At 36.1% G+C, this 22,378-nt stretch overlaps 1 protein-coding gene and 1 long non-coding RNA gene across 4 annotated transcripts; one reads left to right on the top strand and one right to left on the bottom strand.

Moving 5' to 3' along the window:
• Nucleotides 1-839: 839 nt before the first annotated feature.
• Nucleotides 840-10,934, bottom strand: LOC143207521 (uncharacterized). Of its 2 annotated transcripts, none has more exons than XR_013008680.1 (3): nucleotides 10,790-10,934; nucleotides 3,970-4,032; nucleotides 840-3,851 (listed from the first exon to the last, which is right to left on the bottom strand). It is a non-coding gene; the product is annotated as an uncharacterized LOC143207521 (long non-coding RNA). The 2 variants fall into 2 exon arrangements; XR_013008681.1 differs by having other exon boundaries at nucleotides 840-3,825.
• A 6,066-nt stretch (nucleotides 10,935-17,000) lies between these two features.
• On the top strand, nucleotides 17,001-19,347 carry LOC143207512 (uncharacterized). 2 transcript variants are annotated; one of them, XM_076421080.1, is made up of 3 exons: nucleotides 17,001-17,197; nucleotides 17,306-17,754; nucleotides 17,825-19,347. In XM_076421080.1, the coding sequence occupies exons 1-3, from the start codon at nucleotides 17,135-17,137 to the stop codon at nucleotides 18,672-18,674; spliced, it is 1,362 nt and encodes a 453-aa protein (XP_076277195.1). In that variant the 5' UTR covers nucleotides 17,001-17,134; the 3' UTR covers nucleotides 18,675-19,347. The 2 variants fall into 2 exon arrangements, with proteins under 2 accessions (XP_076277195.1, XP_076277204.1); XM_076421089.1 differs by having other exon boundaries at nucleotides 17,414-17,754; nucleotides 17,825-19,346.
• Nucleotides 19,348-22,378: the final 3,031 nt, after the last annotated feature.

The following is a 22,378-nucleotide window of genomic DNA, read 5'->3' as shown; positions in this document are numbered from 1 at the left end:
TGCGGGATTCGTCTCTTCTCATCTCTCGATAATAATACAAACACGGGGTTTTTCACTAGTCAAAAACGCTAGAAAAAAGATCGATCTAGGACATTATCTGCCTCAAAAGTCCTATTTTTTCGTTTAGGAGGCGTAATTGGCATTATTCGGCAGCATGTATATGAAAATAGCTTGTATGCTTCCGAATAATTTTTAATTTTTCGCCCCGTAAACGGAAAATAGGTCTTTTGAGGGAGATGGGGCCCTAGAACGATCTTTTATCTAGCGTTTTTGACTAGTGAGAAATCCCGTGTTTGTATTATTATTGTGGGGTTCGAATAAATTAACATTAGGTCTAAGAGCGTCTAGTATTTTGTATCCTGACCATTTGGGACACAGATGGTTTGCAGGCGAGCGGCGATGGCCTGCAGAACCGTGTCCCAAGTCCCAAATGGTCCCAAACCTTCGCGGAAAAAACCGTTACGTTTATTACTCAGGTATAGATCGTGGGGGAGAAGTAAAAGAACGACTGGCGACGAGAGCCCTTGACGAAGGGAAAATAGGCATAGTGGCAGTGATGCCAGAATCGGGGACGCGAGGACGCTTCCCCTCCAGCACAGGTTCCCCCTCTCTGACGGACCGTCCTCGCCGTAGCTTCTGCTGCGCACGCGCTACACACGAACGTACTTCTACTCTGCCCGTGTGAGTGCATGCTCGATTGCACGCGCGCTACACACAAGCGTACCTCTACCATGTCCGTGTGACTACCTGCTCGACCGAACGCGTCGGCGACGCGTTCCTTCGATTTTCACCAATTTTCATGTTGCCGAAGTTTCGGAAGCACGAGTCGGAAAGTCGGGATCTGGAGACGGCGCACATTTGAATCCCGGGACGGCGCGGCGCGGCGCGGTGCACATTTTGCTATAACTTTTGATCTAAAAAAGATATCGAAGCGAAATTTGGACTAAATTTTTTTTTTAAAAACCGGGTTTAATGGTTAATCCTAAAATATGTTTTGTATTTCTTAAAAAATTTTTCTCGTTGATTTTTACAGTTAAGGTAGTCCAGAAGGCCCCCAACACAAATTGATTTTTAGTCGAACCATGCTCAATAAACAATTACGAAAAAATTTATAAATATTAATTAAAATTAAATAAAAATTAAAATATTATAAATTATGCAGACATGTTTAAAAAAATTGAAAATCTCGAAACATTCGAAGAAAATGCATATTTCGTATTGAACTTTCCGAGATACCAGTTTTATAAAAATTCATTAGTCCGATATTATTGAAACAATTGTCCTTAATTTTTCTCAGAATTTTTTATAAATTGTATCGTTGTTAAAAAATCAAAATCAATTTTTTCGATATTTCTTTGTTGATGTATTATGTAATACTGAATATTTTTATAATCAGAAAAATAATGTACAGACTTGATAATGCAATATAAAATATTTTATTTACGTTATATTTCAATATACATATGTGCATCACTCCCAACAATTTTGGTAATCACATAATTATTGTAACGACATTTTACATATATCAGGTCGTTAAGTATGAAACTAGACAAATAAAACACAAATTTCAAACACATTTGTCAAGTTTCATACATCTCCGGTTACGAAAATCGATTTGAAATGGTCCCTGCCTTTCTGTAACATAACAAAAAAAAAAATAATTAGTTAAAGTCATGATTGCAAAGTATAGAATAAAATATTAATGTATAACTTTATAGTATAGTTTATACTTATCTTTTCTTTGAAGTCATTCACTTGAATCTGCTAATATTGATTTTACGTTGTCCAGAAAGTCCACTCCAGCTGACACACACGCGATTTTGAATGGGCCTCTGCCTTTCTATAGCATAAAAAACACATAGTTAAAGTTATAATTATACAAAGTACAGAATGAAATATTAATGTAATCATATACTTATCTTTTTTCTTTCAAGTCATTCTTGAATCTGCTAATATTGATTTTACGTTACCGCGATTTTAAATGGTCCTCTGTCTTTCTATAACATAAAAAAAACACATAGTTAAAGTTATAAGTACAAAGTACTTACAGAATGAAATATTAATGTAACGATACACTTCGCTTTTCTTTGAAGTCATTCTTGAATCTGCTATTTCATTACCGCTGACACCCACGCGTTGCTATATTCAAAGAAAAAGTAGACCTAATTAAAATCGTAATTCTAATTGCAATCTTGTAGGACTCAATATAAATAGTAACGTATACTTATCTTTTTTCATCGATGAATATGGTCACTCACTAAAATAAATTCCTAATAAGATAAAAAAATGTTAAAAACCCATTAAAAAGTATTAAAAACGTGACAAAGAAACTGGAGGCTGTTTACTATAATAATAATAATAATAATAATAATAGTATTTTATTTCCCATTTCGGGGTACAAACGCGGACCTCCGCTCCGCTTACAAACTTCACCTTCCTTATCGCTTCATTCTTAACTTAAATTTACACTTAAACACGAGAGAGAGAGAGAGAGAGAGCACACCGTTCACTCATTCCTCACACATTCTTCTTCACTCATTCACACACTCTGGACCCCCGGTTCCGCTGGTCATCCTTTCTCTCATCTCTTCCACTCTCTTCATCCATACTGGAGGCTGTTTACTATATGAACTAAACTATCGAACGATTAACGAAGAAAACACGACCTCACTAGTTCGAAAACGAGTGCAAAGTTAATTGATTATAACTTTGCGAGGGCGATGAATTTTCATATAAATGCTTTCCCGACATAAGGGATAAATGTCTGTCATCGACAAATGTGTTTGAAATTTGTGTTTTATTTGTCTAGTTTCATACTTAACGACCTTATATATGTAAAATGTCGTTACAATAATTATGTGATTACCAAAATTGTTAGGAGTGATGCACATATGTATATTGAAATATAACGTAAATAAAATATTTTATATTGCATTATCAAGTCTGTACATTATTTTTCTGATTATAAAAATATTCAGTATTACATAATACATCAACAAAGAAGTATCGAAAAAATTGATTTTGATTTTTTAACGATACAATTTATAAAAAATTCTGAGAAAAATTAAGGACAATTGTTTCAATAATATCGGACTAATGAATTTTTATAAAACTGGTATCTCGAAAAGTTCAATACGAAATATGCATTTTCTTCGAATGTTTCGAGATTTTCAATTTTTTTAAACATGTCTGCATAATCTGAAAAATCTGAAAAAAATCTCAATCATGTGTGCTATTAAGTGGAATATTTATAAATTTTTTCGTATTTGTTTATTGAGCATGGTTCGACTAAAAATCAATTTGTGTTGGGGGTCTTCTGGACTACCTTAACTTTAAAGATCAACGAGAAAAATTTTTTAAGAAATACAAAACATATTTTAGGATGAACCATTAAACCCGGTTTTTTAAAAAAAAATTTAGTCCAAATTTCGCTTCGATATCTTTTTTAGATCAAAAGTTATAGCAAAATGTGCACCGCGCCGCGCCGCGCCGTCCCGGGATTCAAATGCGCGCCGTCTCCAGATCCCGACTTTCCGACTCGTGCTTCCGAAACTTCGGCAACATGAAAATTGGTGAAAATCGAAGGAACACGTCGCCGACGCGTTCGGTCGAGCAGGTAGTCACACGGACATGGTAGAGGTACGCTTGTGTGTAGCGCGCGTGGAATCGAGCATGCACTCACACGGGCAGAGTAGAAGTACGTTCGTGTGTAGCGCGTGCGCAGCAGAAGCTACGGCGAGGACGGTCCGTCAGAGAGGGGGAACCTATGCTGGAGGGGAAGCGTCCTCGCGTCCCCGATTCTGGCATCACTGCTGCATAGTGGCTCTGGAAGTCAATGCGAGCAGATCGAACTGCACAGTGTAGAACAGCTTAGTACCGAGTGGACTTTTCTTTTCGATATAGTTAGTTTAGGTTAGCTTAGTATCGTTAGATCTTAAATAAAGTATATTTTCTTTTACGTTATCTTACCCTTGCAATCCTGGAAAAAGGAGATACTGGAATTGCAGTTACTCGAATTAATATTCGGACGTTCTAAAACAGACGAGAACTTTTTTAATATTGTACTAAACGATTTGAACTTTTTGGGGAGCTAGAGCAATTAGTTTACTACAGGATGTGAAAAGAAATTTTTTCAAAAATTGCAATTGATCGGAATTGTATGGAAAAATACTAAGAGTTGCATTTTACAACTTTTTTATGTGGGCCCATATTGAAAAATTGAAAAATACGCTTCGTAGATCTGTGTCGACTAAACATATTTTGAAAATTTCGTCAAAATCGGTTAACGTTGCAATGAGCTACGTTTAAAACGTTTAAAAATGGTAAAAATCGCAGATTTTCAGCCTATATCGAAGAATTCTTACATCTTTCAAGGCCTGTCGTGTTTTTCCCGCATCAACCGATTTCGATGAAACTTTCACAGTGCATATTATTTACGCAGGCCTAGAAAACGTACTTTTTAAATTTTCAATATAGGCCCGCACGAAAAAGTTGTAAAATGTAAGATTTAGTATTTTCTCTGCAATTCCGACCAAATGCAATTTTTGAAAAAATTTCTTTTCACATGATGTAGTAAACTAATTGCTCTAGCTCCCCAAAAAAGTTCGAATCGTATAGTACAATATTAAAAAAGTTATCATCTTTTTTAGATCGTCCGAATATTAATTCGTGTAACTGTACGTATTAGGGGATAATCAATGTATTACTAGTTTATTGATTTATGTGTAGGTTTACTCTTAATGTAACTGTAAAGAAAATGGAACGGCAAGGGGGGAAGAAGTAACATAAGGAAGAGATAACAAAAAGGAAGAGAGTGCCCTGTATAACCCACGGCATTCGGCGCATTAGTGCGACTGTGCTGTGCTAACAAATAAGATTGTCACGCCTTCCTTTTTAAATGAAATAAAATTTGATTCGTTTCTAATGAATATTTATATGAGCATTATAAAATAAATGTAGCTTTTATATGACGAGAATTTTTTTTTGCATAAAAAAGTAACACTCAATTTAGTTTCTATCTCTTGCAATCGATGCAGACAATTTTTATTTTGCATAAAGATCCGCAGTCTAGGAAAACTACTACAAATACTACAATACATAAAATCTATCATTTAATTTTCCCGCCTCGAATGCGTACAAAATAAGTAAAAAGGAAGAGTTAGTGCGGCTATGTGCTGCCATCTTACAACGGCCCGATCGTTAATCTGGGCACGATATCCCGGATTGTGGCAACGACATCATGTGCCAAGATTGTGTCCAGGGAACACTACGAGCCCTCACGCGCATTTGTGGCCTGGACACAATCAAGGATTTTGGCTGTCTGGGATACAATCTTATTAAAATTTACAGATTTATCACGAGTGAAGGGATAAACCCTGTTTCAATTAAAATGACAGGGTTTTCCAGAGCAGAAATGACCACTAGAAACAGGAAAGATGCCAACAACTTGCTAAAAAAAGGAACCTTAGAAGAAAGCTGTATGTACACTTCTATCCCATACAGGATAAAATACAGAAAAGGAGTAATCACAGAATGGGAGGGCACAATAGAAGAATTAAGAGAACAGCTTTCACCCAACCAATGTCTCTTTTCCTTGGAAAGACTTAAAAAAAGAAAAAAGAAGGATAACGAAATCATATGGGAAGAAAGTAAGTCTATATTGATCAAATTTCAAGGGGACTCACTTCCTACCAAACTATTGATAGGATATGGACATGTGTGGGTCAGAGTTGAACCATTTGTAGAATCTGTAAAGCAGTGCTATAAATGCCTGAGATTTGGACACACACAAACTAAATGCAAAAACCAAAAAAAAAGGTGCTTCGTGTGCTCAGAGGAGTACCACGGGACATGCAACGAACAACCAAAGTGCTACAACTGCGGTGAGGAGCACACCAGCGTATCTAGGGAATGTAAGATAAATCAGAGAGAAAGATTTATTAAAAAAATCATGGTGTATAAAAACGTACCATATAAAGTGGCCAAAGAAAGGGCCTCTTATGGACCTCTATTTGACTCAAACGAGAACATACATTCACAATACGATAATACACATGGAAGGAGAGAAGACAAGGAACATGAAATTGATCAACAAACATATAATATTCAAAACCGACACATCCCAAAATTCCCACCACTCAATAAAAAAGACAGGGTGGAATACTGGGAAACAATTACTGGTCCTATAGAAACGGATATCATCAAACATACTAACCAAAGAGTAGGTCCAAGAATTATCAAAGACAGCTGGGCCGAGGTGGTCTCCAAAAGAGCACCAGAAAAACCATACCAAGTCGGGAATATTAATACACATAATAGACACCATACTGATACAATTAGAAAATACTCTACCAAAAGAAACACAGATGAAAGACGTTGGTCGAATGGGTCATCCAATAGGTTCGAAACATTATGTAAGGAAAACAGGGAAATAACAAACTCACAAGGAGTCAAAGAACAGACAAATATAAGAAAGAGACAAGGTTTCACCAATACGAGGACGAACTACTTAAACAACCAACAAGAAGATAAAACACAACGATATGTAGACTATACACAAGACATAAAAAGAAATAAAAGGTTGGATAAAGAAATAACAGAATCAATGAAGAAAAAGACAGACGATGAATTATTAGACCAATTAATTCTCCTTATCCAGGAACGTAATCTCGAAGGAAAAATTGAAGAGAGGATGAAACTAAAAAGACATCCTAAGAAAAATAAAGATGATGATATGGACTTAAGCGGAAGAGATAACCAAGAACATAAGACAATAGCCCATGAGAAAGTAAAGAGGAAATATGACAGGGAGAAAGAAATAGAAAAGATTAGGAAAAAAGTTAGAGACAATTATTATAAAGGAAACGTAAAAAATGATCTGCATGAAGAAGAGATGGACAGTCAACCCTCCACATCCACTGATATACGAGACTTTTATAAAAGCTTCACAGTGGAAGAAGAAGAAAAAGATGAAGAATTAACTCTCAATAGTTCCTCACAAAGTAATGAAATAATGAAGGAAGGCAAAGAAGATAACAACACACATAAACCACACTCAAAACATATATGTCAGACAACCTTATCAGAATAGGACTATGGAACGCGAGAAGTATAAAAAATAAGATCAATGAAGTAAAAATCTTAACAGAGGAGTTTGACATTTTATGCATCACCGAAACATGGTTATCGAACAAACACAATGGATTCAATATCAAAGGTTATAACTTGTACAGAAATGATAGACAGGAAAGCATCCAAGGCGGGGGCGTCTGTATATTAATCAAAAATAACATTAAACACAGAGTAAATACTATAAGGGAACAGGAAATGAAGGAAACAGATACCGTCTCAATCACAATATATAACTCTGAAAAAGAAATTGACATAGTTGTATCATACAGGAAACCTGATCTAAATTGGAACAAACAAAATTGGAAAAACCTCTTCAATAGCAAGAGAAAGAACGTTGACACCATATTCATTGGTGACTATAATGCGAAAAGTCCATTATGGAACTGTGTTAATACAAATGGGGATGGTCGCATTCTGGAGGATGTTCTAATGGAATCTGACCTTTTTATAGGAAACTTTGACACAATCTCACGGATAGGAGATGGAAGGACAAATCCATCGAACATAGACCTGTTTATAACAACGATGAATACAATAGGTAAAAGCCAATATAGGAACACTGGCGAGCAATGGGGATCTGATCACTTTATCCTTGAGATGAAACTCTTTGACAATATTATACACTGCAATAAGAAGAAAGGGAATAAGAAGCCATATAATGATGTTACGATGAACTGGCCTAAATTCAGAGAAATAATTGAGTCGAAACTAAATTATATAATAGATGAAACGGGGAATAGAGAAGAAAAGCACGAGCAAACAATTCAAGACAGATACAATACACTCGAAATGATAATAAAAGAAGCTATTATCAAAACCCAAGAAAAGGATTACAACAAATTAAATCCCAACTCAGAATCCTACAACAATCGAATCATTAGAAACAACGATATTAGTCAACATCAAAGGAATACAAGAGGAGAAACCCCTAGGAACATGCCTGGTTGTCTGGGTAGATATCAATAAAAGAAGTCCTCCATGGTGGGATAAAGAATGCTGGGAAAAGAGGAAAAACCTTAAAAAAACTGCATCCAAGTTTCATAAAAATCCTACCTTAGATAGCTGGGAGGATTTAAAAAAAGAAGAAAGAGAAATAAAGGTACTTATCAAACAAAAAAAAAACAAAACTTGGTTAGATTTTTCAGAATCTATAAATAATAATACTCCAACGGGAGAAATTTGGAACAAGATTAAAAGACTACAATGCGGTTTTGTAAAACAGAGAGGGAACAAACAGACTCCAGAAATTAGGAATAAACTAGAAGAAAAGGTAATAAATGATATTACCAAAATTCCAGGAAATGAGAAGACTCAATCCCCTTTGAGAGATGTTCACACAATAGATGAAGTAAGAACAGAACTTTTACAGAGAATATACGATGACAATACCCTCCAGGAAAATGAAATATGGAACAAAGTTATCACACAAGATGAACTTCAACACAGCATTCTAAAAGCCAATTTAAAATCGGCCCCTGGTCTAGACAACCTGGACAATAGGATAATTAGGAACCTACCCAACTCCGCCAAATATGAAATACTGGATATCTTCCAGAACATATGGTCCGGCGAGGAAGATCTACCTAAACAATGGAAAGAATCAAAGGTCGTATTCATAGACAAAATAGGAAAAAACTCTGTCAGACCAATATCTATGACTAGCTGTCTGGGTAAAATATGCGAGAGAGTTGTCGTAGACAGACTTACCAACTGGATTGAAAGAAAGTCACTAATACACGAATCACAAAATGGTTTTAGGAAAGGTAGAGGTACCATGGATAACCTAGCATCGATGAACTCGATAATAAGGCGTAACAGTAGATCACATAAGGAAACTGTGATAATGTTGGTGGACGTAAAAGCTGCATACGATAATGTAGACCATAATATCCTTCTAAACATCTTAAAAAAGATAAAATGCCCAGAACGAATCTATAACTACATCAAGAGATGGCTAAATCAGAGGAAAAACACTTTCATTAGAGAGTTCGAACCAGATAGAGTAGAGGATAGTTTTATTGGACTACCTCAGGGATCTATACTTAGCCCTATCTTATACAATATCTACACATTGGAATTAGGCCACAGAATGGAAGAAGAGAATTATGAAATCTTACAATACGCAGATAATATCGCAATAGTAATCACATGTAATAATATGAAGGATGCTGAATACAATACAACAAAAGCTATGCAAACTCTTACTGAAAAGCTTAAGGAAATTCAACTGGAAATCTCTGAAAGCAAAACTCAAATTCTATACTACACAAAACATACCCGCAGGAGAAATAAATTGAAAATAAAGAGGGGAGAAATTATAATAGAAGAGTCAGAAAGAGCTAAATTTTTAGGCATAACACTGGACAACAAATTGAAGTTCAACCATCAGGTAGAAGAAACGGAAAAAAAAGCAAAAAAAAGACTAAATATGCTAAGATATATTGCACATATAAAAAATGGTGCATCCCCAAACATCATGATCCATCTTTATAAAAGCCTCGTAAGATCAGTTCTGGAATATGCCATACCAGTTTATTACAGCCCAACAAACAAGTCTAAGGAAAGGTACCAGAAAATCCAAAACGAAGGAATAAGAATAGCTATGGGCTATAGGAACTCCACACCGACAAATGTCATGGCAGTGGAAGCTGGAATAATGAACTTTGAAGAAAGAGTAAACCTACTTTCGGAGAAGTTCATATTGAAGTTGAGATCCAAAAAGAATAACAAAACCTTGATGCATATTAATAGTCAAATAGTTAACTACGATGGAATGGTCATACCAGTTAATAAAGATACTACTTTAAATAAAGCATGGAGGGAAACAAAAGATATGGAAGACATTATATGGAAAACAGACTTTTGGGAAGACGAAAAAGACCTAAAGGAACTGAAGAAAATCGACTGGAAGAACCTGATAGATGTAGAAACTGGGTTCGTAAGGCAGTGTCACAAATTCAATGATGAAACTCTTATTAACATGATCAAGGAAAAATTTGGGATCACAGAAGAATACCCGATTTTAATATTCACAGACGGATCAAAAAAAAAAGACAGTTCCTCAAACGGAGCAGGCATCGTTACCAGGAAGGATAGCACATGGGAAGAAGAGGGCCTCAGTATTAACAAAGTTGCAACCATATTTACCACTGAATGTATAGCTATCAGCAAAGCAATTTGCATGGTAGAAGAAAAATATATAAATGACAATGTCAAAATAATTATCTTAACAGATTCAGAGAGTGCTCTGAGTGGACTGCAAAACATCTCACCAGACAAGAACATAAACCCATAGATCATAAAAATCGCAAAACAAGTTAACAAGATCAACATAAATGGAAATAACAGAATATTCTTTGCATGGATACCAGCTCATGCGGGAATTGAAGGGAATGAGAGAGCAGATACAATAGCGAAGGAAAGAACAAATTATGAACAGGATGAGGACATTAAAATACCAGCAAACGATGTAATTAATCATATCATAGACAGTAGGTGGCAAAAATCAGATCAGAAACACAAAAGTGAAGGATTATATAAGGGGACAAGATACTTTGAAACCTCTGACAACAATATTGGCAAAAGAAAACCATGGTTCGAAGCCATAAAAAACATAGGAAGACGCTCCATAAACATGCTAAGTAGAATTAGATCTAACCACTACAATTTAGCAGCATCACTTTATAGAAAAAATTATATCAATTACACACAATGCGAATGCGGTCACGAAATGGAGGATATAGACACCGACGAGATATAAGGATAGACCTATCATCTTATGGGACTTCATGTCCACGCTATGAATTACCGACTGTGCAAAAAAACCAGAGGTTTTCGTATGCCCTCTACAATTTAGAGTGGTGAGTTTAGAAATCACGTATAATTTCAGATATCGATTGCGTAGTTGTCAAAACACATTCGAAAATATTCGTCGCATAGTTGCCAATTTACTGTTACTGCCGTGTAATGCACAGCGCGTATTTTTGCTATTTTCCACGTTACAGCATCGACGAATATATATATATATATACAGTCCAATTCTGAAAAAGTAAACGAAACGAGTCGAGTCAGTCAATACATGATTAATTCAATCTCAATATTTCATCTCTGTTTAAATATAATGCTTCCTGTTTCTATAATCATTTTAAAGCTGAATAAATGTTTTTTCGATTTAAATAAATAAACTGTTATTTATTGATAGCAAACAAAATAATAATTGTTGTTGAAAATTGAGTTTCCTATTAAACGCTATTTTTATCTTGAAATTTATTAATATAAAGTGTTAATTGTTGGTTTCTTTAAACCTTCTGCTATAAAATACAATTTTTCAAAGGACGGAAAAATATTCAGAAGATCGCAGTTAACAAAAAATTTTAAGGACAATATATTAAGTTGTTATGCGAGGTTTCGTTACAATAAGTTGCGTCGTGTCGGTTATTATATATGCGTTATTATTAAATATACAATTATTATTTCTTTTTCAAAATATTCTCTATATTATTGATCTGACTTGTCATTATATCGCAAAAGCATACAGGAGTTTAGATATATATAGTTGATCTTTTACCATTATTTTTATCAGTTTTAAAACAATAATCACTGTATTATTTTGTGAAATTATTAATTATATTTTTATTAGTTGTCTGCAATTAACAGACCACTACCTAATATATGAAACAGGGGATGAAATAAATAGTACACAATTTTATTTAATTGTATTACATGCACACTCACACTCATTGTCAGTCATATGACATGCACACTTACATCATTCATACAATATACAAATACATGTAGTATTTAGAAAGTAGAGACAGAAGTTAAAGTTGGCGGAAGAGACGTCATAAAGGCCAGAGTCTCCAAGTAGGTTTCTTCCGTCTCCTCGAATTCGTCATCGGAGAAGTACGGGATCGTCGCTCGGGCTTCTCGTGGGATGGTCGAATAGATTGTTCATGTTGTCGAAATTACGCCATAGGTCCCGCAGGTGGGCGATTCTGATTCGCAGCGTCCATTCGGTCCAGTTCTCCTAACCCAGCTTCCGCAGATTGGGAAGACTGCGGTCAATGGCGCGTTTCGTGTTAATTTGAGCCACGATTGAATCCGCCATGGTCACAGAACTCTCCGTTATGGATGTGGATACACTTTCTCGCGATCCATCTCGAAGGACCAATGAGTAAGAAACGTAGAAGTTACAGTGGTGATTGTTACTGTTTAAACATTCTGTAGATGCGATAATCTTGAATTTTTTGTCATGCGTGAACCTGAAAGTCTCAATTGTTGCCCGAGCCATACTGTATCTTTATGAATTTTGACTGTTAATGTAAAATATACCATGCTTTTTCGATGTTCAGCACATTCATCGTGGTTAAACCATTCTGGATATTTCTGATCCAAAAAGTGGGAAATAATCGAAAACAATTTATCCAGGATGAAAGTTTCGCTTCGTAATTTCGGATAATGAGTATCAAAACTGTCATTAATAATTTTAAATATATTTGAAAACTCTACACTTGGAACATAGAGATATCCAAAATCTGGGCTATCATTAACAACATATGCCCGGAAAAATAGCAGTATTTGCTCGTTGCGACAAAAGGTACTGTTTTTAGAAACAAATAAGTCGTAACATGTAGGACATCCCGTTCTTTCAATGCTTTTTTTAGCAATATACCCTGCAAAATATTCGACGGCGCAAGCTTCTAAAGAACTTACTGGCGTTGACAGTTCATTAATATTATTATTCCCTTCAACATGCGTATCGATACTGTCATCATTATTAAATTCTTCGCCAAAAAATGGATGACCGGAAGACGACGCAGTTGGTTCACATAATTGTGGTACATCGTCTCGCGGTATATCATCCCCCAGTACTAACGGTGTGTCGTCATCGGGCATGCAATTTCCATTATCTGAACTACCACTACATAAGTGCAATTGAATATATTTCCTCATAGCAAGACGCACCGCTTTTACCGAAGGATTATGATTATAAGTGCCACCGTGCATCCGCAGAATTGAGAAGTAATTTTCTAGCGCATCTGTATTAAGACGCGAAGTCATCAAAAATGTAACCCCTTCTTCTCGTAGGTCATACCACAGTTGCAGGGTGGCACTTATAGATTGTTGCAACCCCAACAAACAAGGGGGCACTTTTAATCCTTTCGGAGTAACAACGAACCAATTTTGCATCGCATGTAATTGCAGTTTCAAATTATCTTCAACGTGACTATAATAACGCGAAAGCGCACATTTGTTTGGGTTGGGGTCGCGGGCGCATCTACTATTTAAATTGTCAAACAAATCATTTAAGGTTTCAAAGAAACTGGCCGTGTGTTGAACAGTCGTTGTTTTTATGCAACCAGTCAACGAAGCGGTGAACAACGCAGACGATACCCTCTTACTGAAAACTTGAAGAGCAAGCTTACATTTCATCTTATCGAATGCATTTGGCCTTACATGCTTTTCTGATAATTTGTAAGCTGCTCGTGTACCCTTAGTCCTTTCTAAATTCCAAAGTGAAACGACATCGTTCCACGAAACTAAGGATCCATTGATCGAAAAATTATGCTTCATTAAATTATTTCTAATACTCTTAAACAAATGTAAATAATCGTAAAGAAAATAAATTTTTTGGCCATTCCTTGAAAAATAAGGTTTGTTGATTGATGTGCGTTCGTCTGCTATGCTCTGATTACTGCTTCCCTGATCGGAAACAACCGCTCTAACTTTCAAACCGGTCTTATGCAACTCATCTAAAATTTTGTCTAAAATTATGGATAAATTATCCCTCTTTATTCCCGAACTTGTAACAAAAAAAGCTATTGGTTGTTTCCAATTATTGAACAGCCCCCGTAAAATAAAAACAAGGACTTGAGAACCCACGGCTGCACGACGACCTAAAAATCCCAAGTCTTCGAAACCTTCAATGATCTGATTCGTTGGGTGGAACGTTAAACATTTCTTAATCGCCATTTCATCAAACAAAAGTACGCAATTACGATCTGCGACTTCCATCTGCGCAGCTTTTATTTTTAATCCGTAAAATATATTTTGGCAAATACCAGGCCAAATATCACTTTTCCCGAACCAACGAACAAGTGTAATTGGACTCGGCAAATGAAAATTGAAAACAGTGCGCATTTTGTTATACAAAGACGGCGATGTATAATGCATTGTCATGCATAACTGTTGTTCATCGCGCGTAAAAGCACTCCTAAAAGGTTTAAATAATAACATTATTATGAAAGTGAAAACAATGCCAGAAACTCTTTTCGCTATTGCCATCTTCAAACATTTATCATCAATACAACCTGAAGAAAGCTTATTTTTAATTCTATTTAATGCTTTAGACTTCGCTTGTAATTGCGTGCGAAGAATCTTACATTTATTTTTTTCTTTGCTTAAATGTTGTTCAATTTCCATCAACCGATTTCCCTCTATGGTGCATTCTTGCGAAGATGAAATGGCTGTAATATTACAATTTTCTATAACACCGTCAATAACACTATCACGGTCACTGTCACCATCGTAATCACCACCGGCGAGATTCTCGTCTGCGCTATCGCTATCACTGTCTTCCAAAACAAGCACTCTAGGCACGGCATTTCTACGCAAAACACCCGACGGATGAAAACTACTTCTTAAAAAATGCCGACTACATAGATATTTATTTCGCAATCCTGACTTAGTCATTTCTACCCAATCGTCTAAACCGCTATTAACCAGCCACGTTATACACCTGTCATCGTCATTAACTGGAAAACGATGAAAAGTAGAACTGTCCGTTGAATTGCGGGATGTTAAACTGCACTTCAAATACGCACACTTTTTATAATGTGGTCGAGATTTAACATTTTTATATTCCATTTTTTGTTAATTAATATAGCTAACTAAGCAAACTAAATATGTAAAATATATATAGGAGGGGTTTGACACCGGAAAGGTCAGGATTTAGCAATTGACTCGTAACGCGAACCAAGATTGATTTAAGAAATGTACTCTTCTTCCGCTATTTTGAGCTAACTGCTCGAACACGATGCGTTGCGATCAAAACGTCAAAACGAGCTCGTGGGATAGAGTTTAGGTAACGGGAAGTGGGGTAAGAAGCACAGCCCTGTAATAAACCTATAATAAACATGTAACCTATAATTAACTTATAATAAAATATGCCACCACCCGTACCTGGTACCTGATTCCCTTTCGTATTTCGTTCGACACTTCACAAAAAAATCAATTTTATCTGTTTACGCTTGGTAAAAGAATAATTAATGCATTTTTTAATAATCCAATTGTCAATATGTATTTAACGTAAACGACAGCGGAGCTCGAAAGGCCTCGATTCCCGAGAATTGTAAACAAAATACGGTTTTTTCTTTTTTTAATTAATTTTTCATTTTTTTTTCAATTGAATTAATTGAAATACAATGCCTCATCTGATCGAGCTACGATCTAGCCATGCCTGAAGCACATATACAGTGACTCCGACTAATATTCGGACACTCTTAAAAAGACCATTACTTTTTTAATATCGTATACTATACGATTTGAACTTTCTTAGAAAGGTAGAGCAACTAGTTTACTACAGGATGTAAAAAGAAATTTTTAACAAAATTGAAATTGACCGGAATTGTATAAAAAAAATAAAAGTTGCATTTTACAAATTTTTTATGTGAGCCTATACTGAAAATTTCGTCGGCATCTAACTGTAATGAATCTAAGGATTTTTACATGTTTCAATGCCTGTCGTTTTTTCCCGCATCAACCGAGTTTTATAAAGTGTATTTTTTAATTTCTCATGTAATTCTTATCAATTGCAATTTTACATGATGTTTTAACGGGTGCAGTTGCTATATATAATGCACATAGGATTTAATTAACGATACATTTATTTTATTCATTTTATTTTATTTATTTTATTCAAGTATACATTACATATATAAAATACGTATTAATATTTGGCTGTTTGCAACATTTCGGATTTTGCAGTTAAATATATACATATTCTTTATTATTGTACGTATAGTAATCATTCGTTTATTATTTATTCCAAATACAGAGAGGAAATTAACTAATCAAAACAACATTCTATGTATTCGCGAGACTGCAGTGGCTATAGCTATTTTTTAATTTTAATTCCTCTACCACCACCGACGAGATGTAACCTCGTCTGTGCTACCACTAATTGTAAGAAAGCTGTCAGCACAAATGGGATATAGGAATATGATTCCTATATCCCATTCGTGCTGTCAGCCTATTTTAGCTGTCAGCAGTCCCGTCGAGATCCTGCCTGGGGCTCCAAAACCGAGTTGGTAATACAGGAAATGACAAGAAAAAGAGGCCATGTGGCCTCAGCAAAGATGGCCACCAAAATACATTGGGTGATAGGTCTATCCTTATATCTCGTCGGTGATATAGATCACATCATTTGGAATTGTCCAATTTACGAAAGGAAAAGAGGAAAACTATTAAGACTTTTCGCTAGAAAAGATATAGATCTAGAAGAGGAAGTATCCAAAATATTGGGTAAAAAAGATGTTACCATCCTGAGGTCAATAGCAGCCTTCTTGTTACAAATTGATAAATCTATTTAAACATATCACAACCAAATAAAAGGTGCAATTAGAAGGTGCTCTTCGAAATATAAAGTACAAATTAAATTTAAGACGAAAGGATTAAATATTAAGTACCAAGTTTTAGATTCTAAGTCTCTTTACACATAAGACTGATCTAAACTTGATCCAACGAGAGAGCAGTACCGCGTGAAGACCAGTTTTCGTCTGTCGCTGCGCATCTTCGTCCTAATTGGTAATACTCCCACTCCATGCGTTCCCTTCCCAATGCACAGCGCATGCGCGCAGCGGCACCGAAGTGACGCCACGTGCTGCAGCGCTGCAAACCGTTTTGTTCGCAGCTATACCGGGTGTGGTTTGCTTTTCAAAGTGTGTTTTTGGCGGTTAAATTTTAAAGAGTTACAAGTGATTTCAGGATTTTCAGGGCATTTAAAATGGAAGAGGAGGTTCCTGGTCCATCCCATATGTCACCACCAAAGAAAAATCCGCCAGGGAAGGTAAGTTCGTATTATAAATATTTATTATGCATGCTCATGCATGGCTTTTGGTTGTTTTATTTATTATGCATGATTGGTGTTTGGCTTTGTGTTTCTTTTTCTATTTAGTTTGTGCTACCTGCTCAAAAGCAGATGCTGGTAAATCTGTATAAGCATGTCAATACAGTGAACCCAGGCATGACATACAAGTCTATCGTCCAATCCCTTTCTAAACAGACAGGAATTGGACGGGATACTGTATGCAAAACTCTGGCGGAGTACAAAACAACAGGAAACGTGACATCGCCAAATAAGAAGAAGCGAAGATTGAGCATATTGGAGAAGACATCGGAAGAAGACCTCATAGCCATAAGGAGGAAGGTGCACAGCTTTTGGTTGAATCGGGAGATTCCAACGTTGGACAAGATTCTAGATGCTATTAACAACGATGAAGAACTTCCTTCGTTCAAGAAGACAACACTCCACACGCTTCTAAAATGTATGGAGTTTGAATACATTGTGAGGAAGCGCAACAGCGCTCTAATTGATGAACCCCGTATTGTATATTGGCGGCAACAGTAAGTAACAATCAACATACATTCAAAAATGTTTTTTATACTATTGTACACTATACAATTTACATTGTAGGTACATCGAAAGAATAAGGACCCTACGTGAAGAAGGACGCCCCATCTACTACCTCGATGAAACGTGGATCAACGCCGGGGACTGCAAGAGGAGATTGTGGGTGGATGCAAGTGTCAGCTGCCCAAGGAACGCCGAAGAAAGGGGCTTATCGATAGGCATACCTGCTCCCACCGGAAGAGGTAAGCGTCTAATTATTTTACACGTCGGGTCAGCAGACGGATTTGTACCTGGGGCCCTCCTTTGTTTCGAGTCGAAGAAAGACTCTGCTGATTATCATCATGAGATGAACGGGGACACATTTTTTGAGTGGTTCTGCAAACTTTTGCCCATGCTGCGAGATGGGGCAGTTATTGTTATGGACAATGCGCCATACCACAGCGTGAGGAAGGATAAGTATCCAACGAAGAGTTGGACACGGGATCGAATAATCACGTGGCTCGAGGGTAAGGGGGAACAGGTGAATCCACGGAACGTCAAAGTTCAGTTATTAGCTTTAGTTGATAAATATCGGCAGCCTAACATCTTTGTCATCGATGAATATGCCACAGAACATGGATGTACCGTGGTACGCCTTCCCCCTTACCACTGCGAGCTAAACCCCATTGAGCTCGCATGGGCAAAAGTTAAGGAGTTTATCCGAGCGCGGAATACGACATACAAGTTAGCAGATGTCCGCGAACTTGTACACGAAGCCATCGAAAATGTGTCCACCGACAATTGGCAAAATTTCATTCGCCACGCAATAAAGGAGGAAGACAGGCTCCACGAACTCGACCATATTACTGATTCCGTGTTGGAAGAAAATGGCGAGTTGTTGGAGACGTCTGATGACTCGGACATCGACGTGTAAATTTTTTATAAATAATTTGTAAATATGTATATTTAATTTCTAATTTAATGTAATTTAATGTAATTTAATGTAATTTAATGTAATTTAATTTAAGTTAATGTAATTTAATTTAAGTTAATGTAATTTAATGTAATTTAATTTAAGTTAATGTAATTTAATTTATAACATTTATAAATCGCATTCTTGGCGGACGGCTTCACCGTCAATAGTTGTTATTATTTGAATGCCCACACCAGTCATCCTTTTCCATTTATTTTCCTACATAGTTGTAAGTTATAATTAGTAAATAGTTTGTAAATAGTTGTAAATTATAATTTGTAAATAGTTGTAAGTTATAATTTGTAAATGGTCTGTAAATTGTAATTTGTACATGTTTTGTAAATATTAATATATGAATGTAAATAATAACATATATGAAAATAATGTACAAATTATGTTTTAATTTAAATAAAATATATTAATTCATTATATTTGCAAATAGTCGCGATTTTCTATTCCCTATAATGGCCTATAATTTCATCCTAATTCATTTCATTTCTGGACACCGCGTATATGAAACTTTCAGTCGAGACAGTGGGGAGTGCGTAGTGGAGTGGGAGTTGGGAGGCTCGCAGCAAGGCGCTGCGATCAGTCGAGCTGCGCGAAACGGTACTGCCTCTCTCGTTGGATCAAGCAGAGAGTATATGAGAGTGCTCACGCCCGGGTTTTGGCCGTGCCCATATAGTGCTGCCCCCTAGTCTAGTACTTAGCCTGGATCAGCTCCTACATCATCTTTAGCATGGACAAGATCCTACATCATCTTTAGCATGGACAAGATCCTACATCATCTTTAGCCTAGAACAGATCCTACATCATCTTTAGCCTGGATCAGATCCTACATCATCTTTAGCCTGGATCAGATCCTACATCATCTTTAGCCTAGAACAGATCCTACATCATCTTTAGCCTGGATCAGATCCTACATCATCTTTAGACTGGATCAGATCGTACATCATCATTGGCCAGGATTAGGACATACAGTCACCGACGAGATACTATTAAAGACTGCCAGCCTTATGGGCGTTCGTGTCCCTCGAAAATGTCGGTATTTCTTACGCCCTCTATGATATATTCTGGCTCCATCCAGAGAAACAGATGGCCATCGACGGCATTTTGTCGGTAAAGAAGACCATTGAGGAGATTCTTGTCGCGATGTATCGGTGAGAATGCGAATTATCACGAAACCATATCGATTATTATTAAACGTTACATTCTCCGTCATATTTCAGACGATGTTTTGGCACTATTTTGGGACTATTTAGAACTTTTAGCGATGTGGTATATCAGATCACTGTAACTTTCACGTTATCCCCGCGCCCACTCGCGCCCACTTAATGGTCCCGCGGAATAACACAGGGGCTGGCAGCACCGACGAGATACTGTTAAAGACTGCCAGCCTTACGGGAGTTGGCGGGACTCGAATTTTTCGGTGTTCTCTTACGCCCTCTAGGATATATTCTGACTGGAGTGAGAAACAGGAGGCCAACGACGGCATTTCGTCGGTGCAGAAGACACTGTATTGGTATCGTGTTAGCAACGCGCCCGCGCGCTACACTCACCACCGTACCTTTACTATATCCGTGTGCGCTGCTTGTGCGAGCCACAATCTATTTTTAGAACTTGCCATGTTGCCATGCTTTACGGCTTACGGAAACGAAACTGAAATTCGACTGTCGAGCCGTCGAGCGTATGAATCGCAATCTGGAGCTAGCCTTCGGGTCCCCGTGCAGCGAGGATTTTTTTTTTATTTTTATTTTTCATTACTTTTTTAATTACATTTTTTAACCTTCCAAAAAATTAAAAATGTTAAAACTATGTTCAAAATATGTATTCATTTTAAATAGAAACGTTTTGTTACTGTCATAATTGCATTAATAAAAATTGGTATATGAGAACACGTTGATGGTATTTATTTGGACTGATTGGAGAATACGAAAATGCAGGAAGTATTTTTTAGTTTATGAAACAATTTGTAGATTTATTAGTTGTCAAACAAATAATAAAATAAATTGTATAATATATATAAATTGATTTTATACTAGCATACACAAGTTTATTTGATCTTCTGTCTTCCTATAATAAAAAAACAGTCATAACTATAATTATAATAGAATTTCATAAAATATTGAGGTTATTGCAAACTCATCTTTTTTCGCGATGATGCTCTAATTTTATTGCTTCTCTCGAATGTCCATTTCCTTCCGAGACAGTGCGTTTCTAAGTGTAAATAAAAAATGTTGATATAAAATGTATCATAATTAAACTACAATTATTCTAATAACGTAGAATGTAGTACATATTAAGTTTTAATTACCAGGATTTTCTTCTTCGACGTTAAGCACCCTTTACTGCTTCTCGTAATTTACGTATATGGACATTAGGGTGGACCTTATTTTTCGACCATGAAATTTTTTTGTCCCGTAAACCAGAATTGTAACAAATGTTGAGAAAATGATCTGGAAAAATTTTGGGGCCGATTGGATCATGGGAAAATGAGGCGCAGCAAATTTGAAAATTTTGAATTTTTTAAATCTTTACATAAATAGACGTTATGATATATCGTTGAATTTGTCTTTTTTCTCTTTAAGAATCAGTATGTAGCATAAACAGTTGTTGATAGAAAAAACATCCGTGACTTTGAAAACTTGAAATAATTACTTTGAAAAAAAATTTTTTCTCTGATACTATATCCACCTCCTTATATACTACAACTTTTGTTTGAAGAGTTTTTTTATATATACATAACTGACAGAGATATTAAGGGGCGTAATTTGCATTATTCGGAAGCATACAACTGCGCATATAGCTATTTTCATAGCTACATGCTGCCGAATAATGAAAATTACGCCTCGTAATCGAAAAAATAGGACTTTTGAGGCAGATAGCGCCCTAGATCGATGTTTTATCTAGCGTTTTTGACTAGTGAAAAACCCCGTGTTTGTATTATCGAGAAATGAGTAAATGAATATCTTGCAATCCTGGAAGTCTCTCTACTACCTTAACTAAATTCATTAATACGCTCCAATCTACAAAAGAAAAACAGTTAAAATATCGGAAAAAGAAGTTATTATGAATAATAAGTAGACTGACTGAAACATAGACTGAAGGTGGTCAATGATACCGCTGAACGGGGCGTTAAACTAATGGAGGATCATATTAAAATTTTATATAGAAACAAAGTGGAGAAATAATATATACTATACAAACTGTGATGGAATATCGACAGCAGTATCCTGACGCCACAAAACAGATTTGTCAAAGGATTTTTAAATATTTTTTAATATAGAGAGAGAAACACCTGATCAATCCCTACATGCGATTAATTGCATTTTTAAGAGGCATTGAAGACAGCTTATTAACTGAGAGTTATTAAAGTTTTCATTTTTCTCAGAGTCAGTAAGTTCTTTATTTTTCTCGGAGTCATTAAGTTTTCCATTTTTCTTGGAGTTATTCAATTTTTCATTTTCCTCAGTGTCGTCAAGTTTTTTCATATAGTCCAGTCGGCAGGTCGAAAAAAGGCGTCTACCTGGAAAGTATTCCGAACTTAATGAAATTTTGACACGTCATTTAGGGGTACTCTGGGGTGTCGAATCTCAGTTTTCGACCTCGAGGACCCTGTGCTAACTTGGGGAGGGGGAAAAACCCACTACTTTTATTACCTTGTT

This window comes from Lasioglossum baleicum, chromosome 1 (genome assembly GCF_051020765.1).
Source record: "Lasioglossum baleicum chromosome 1, iyLasBale1, whole genome shotgun sequence".
NCBI classification, from domain to species: Eukaryota; Metazoa; Arthropoda; class Insecta; order Hymenoptera; family Halictidae; genus Lasioglossum; species Lasioglossum baleicum.
Note: the sequence above shows the minus strand (reverse complement) of the source record. Positions and strands in the feature narration are given on the sequence as shown.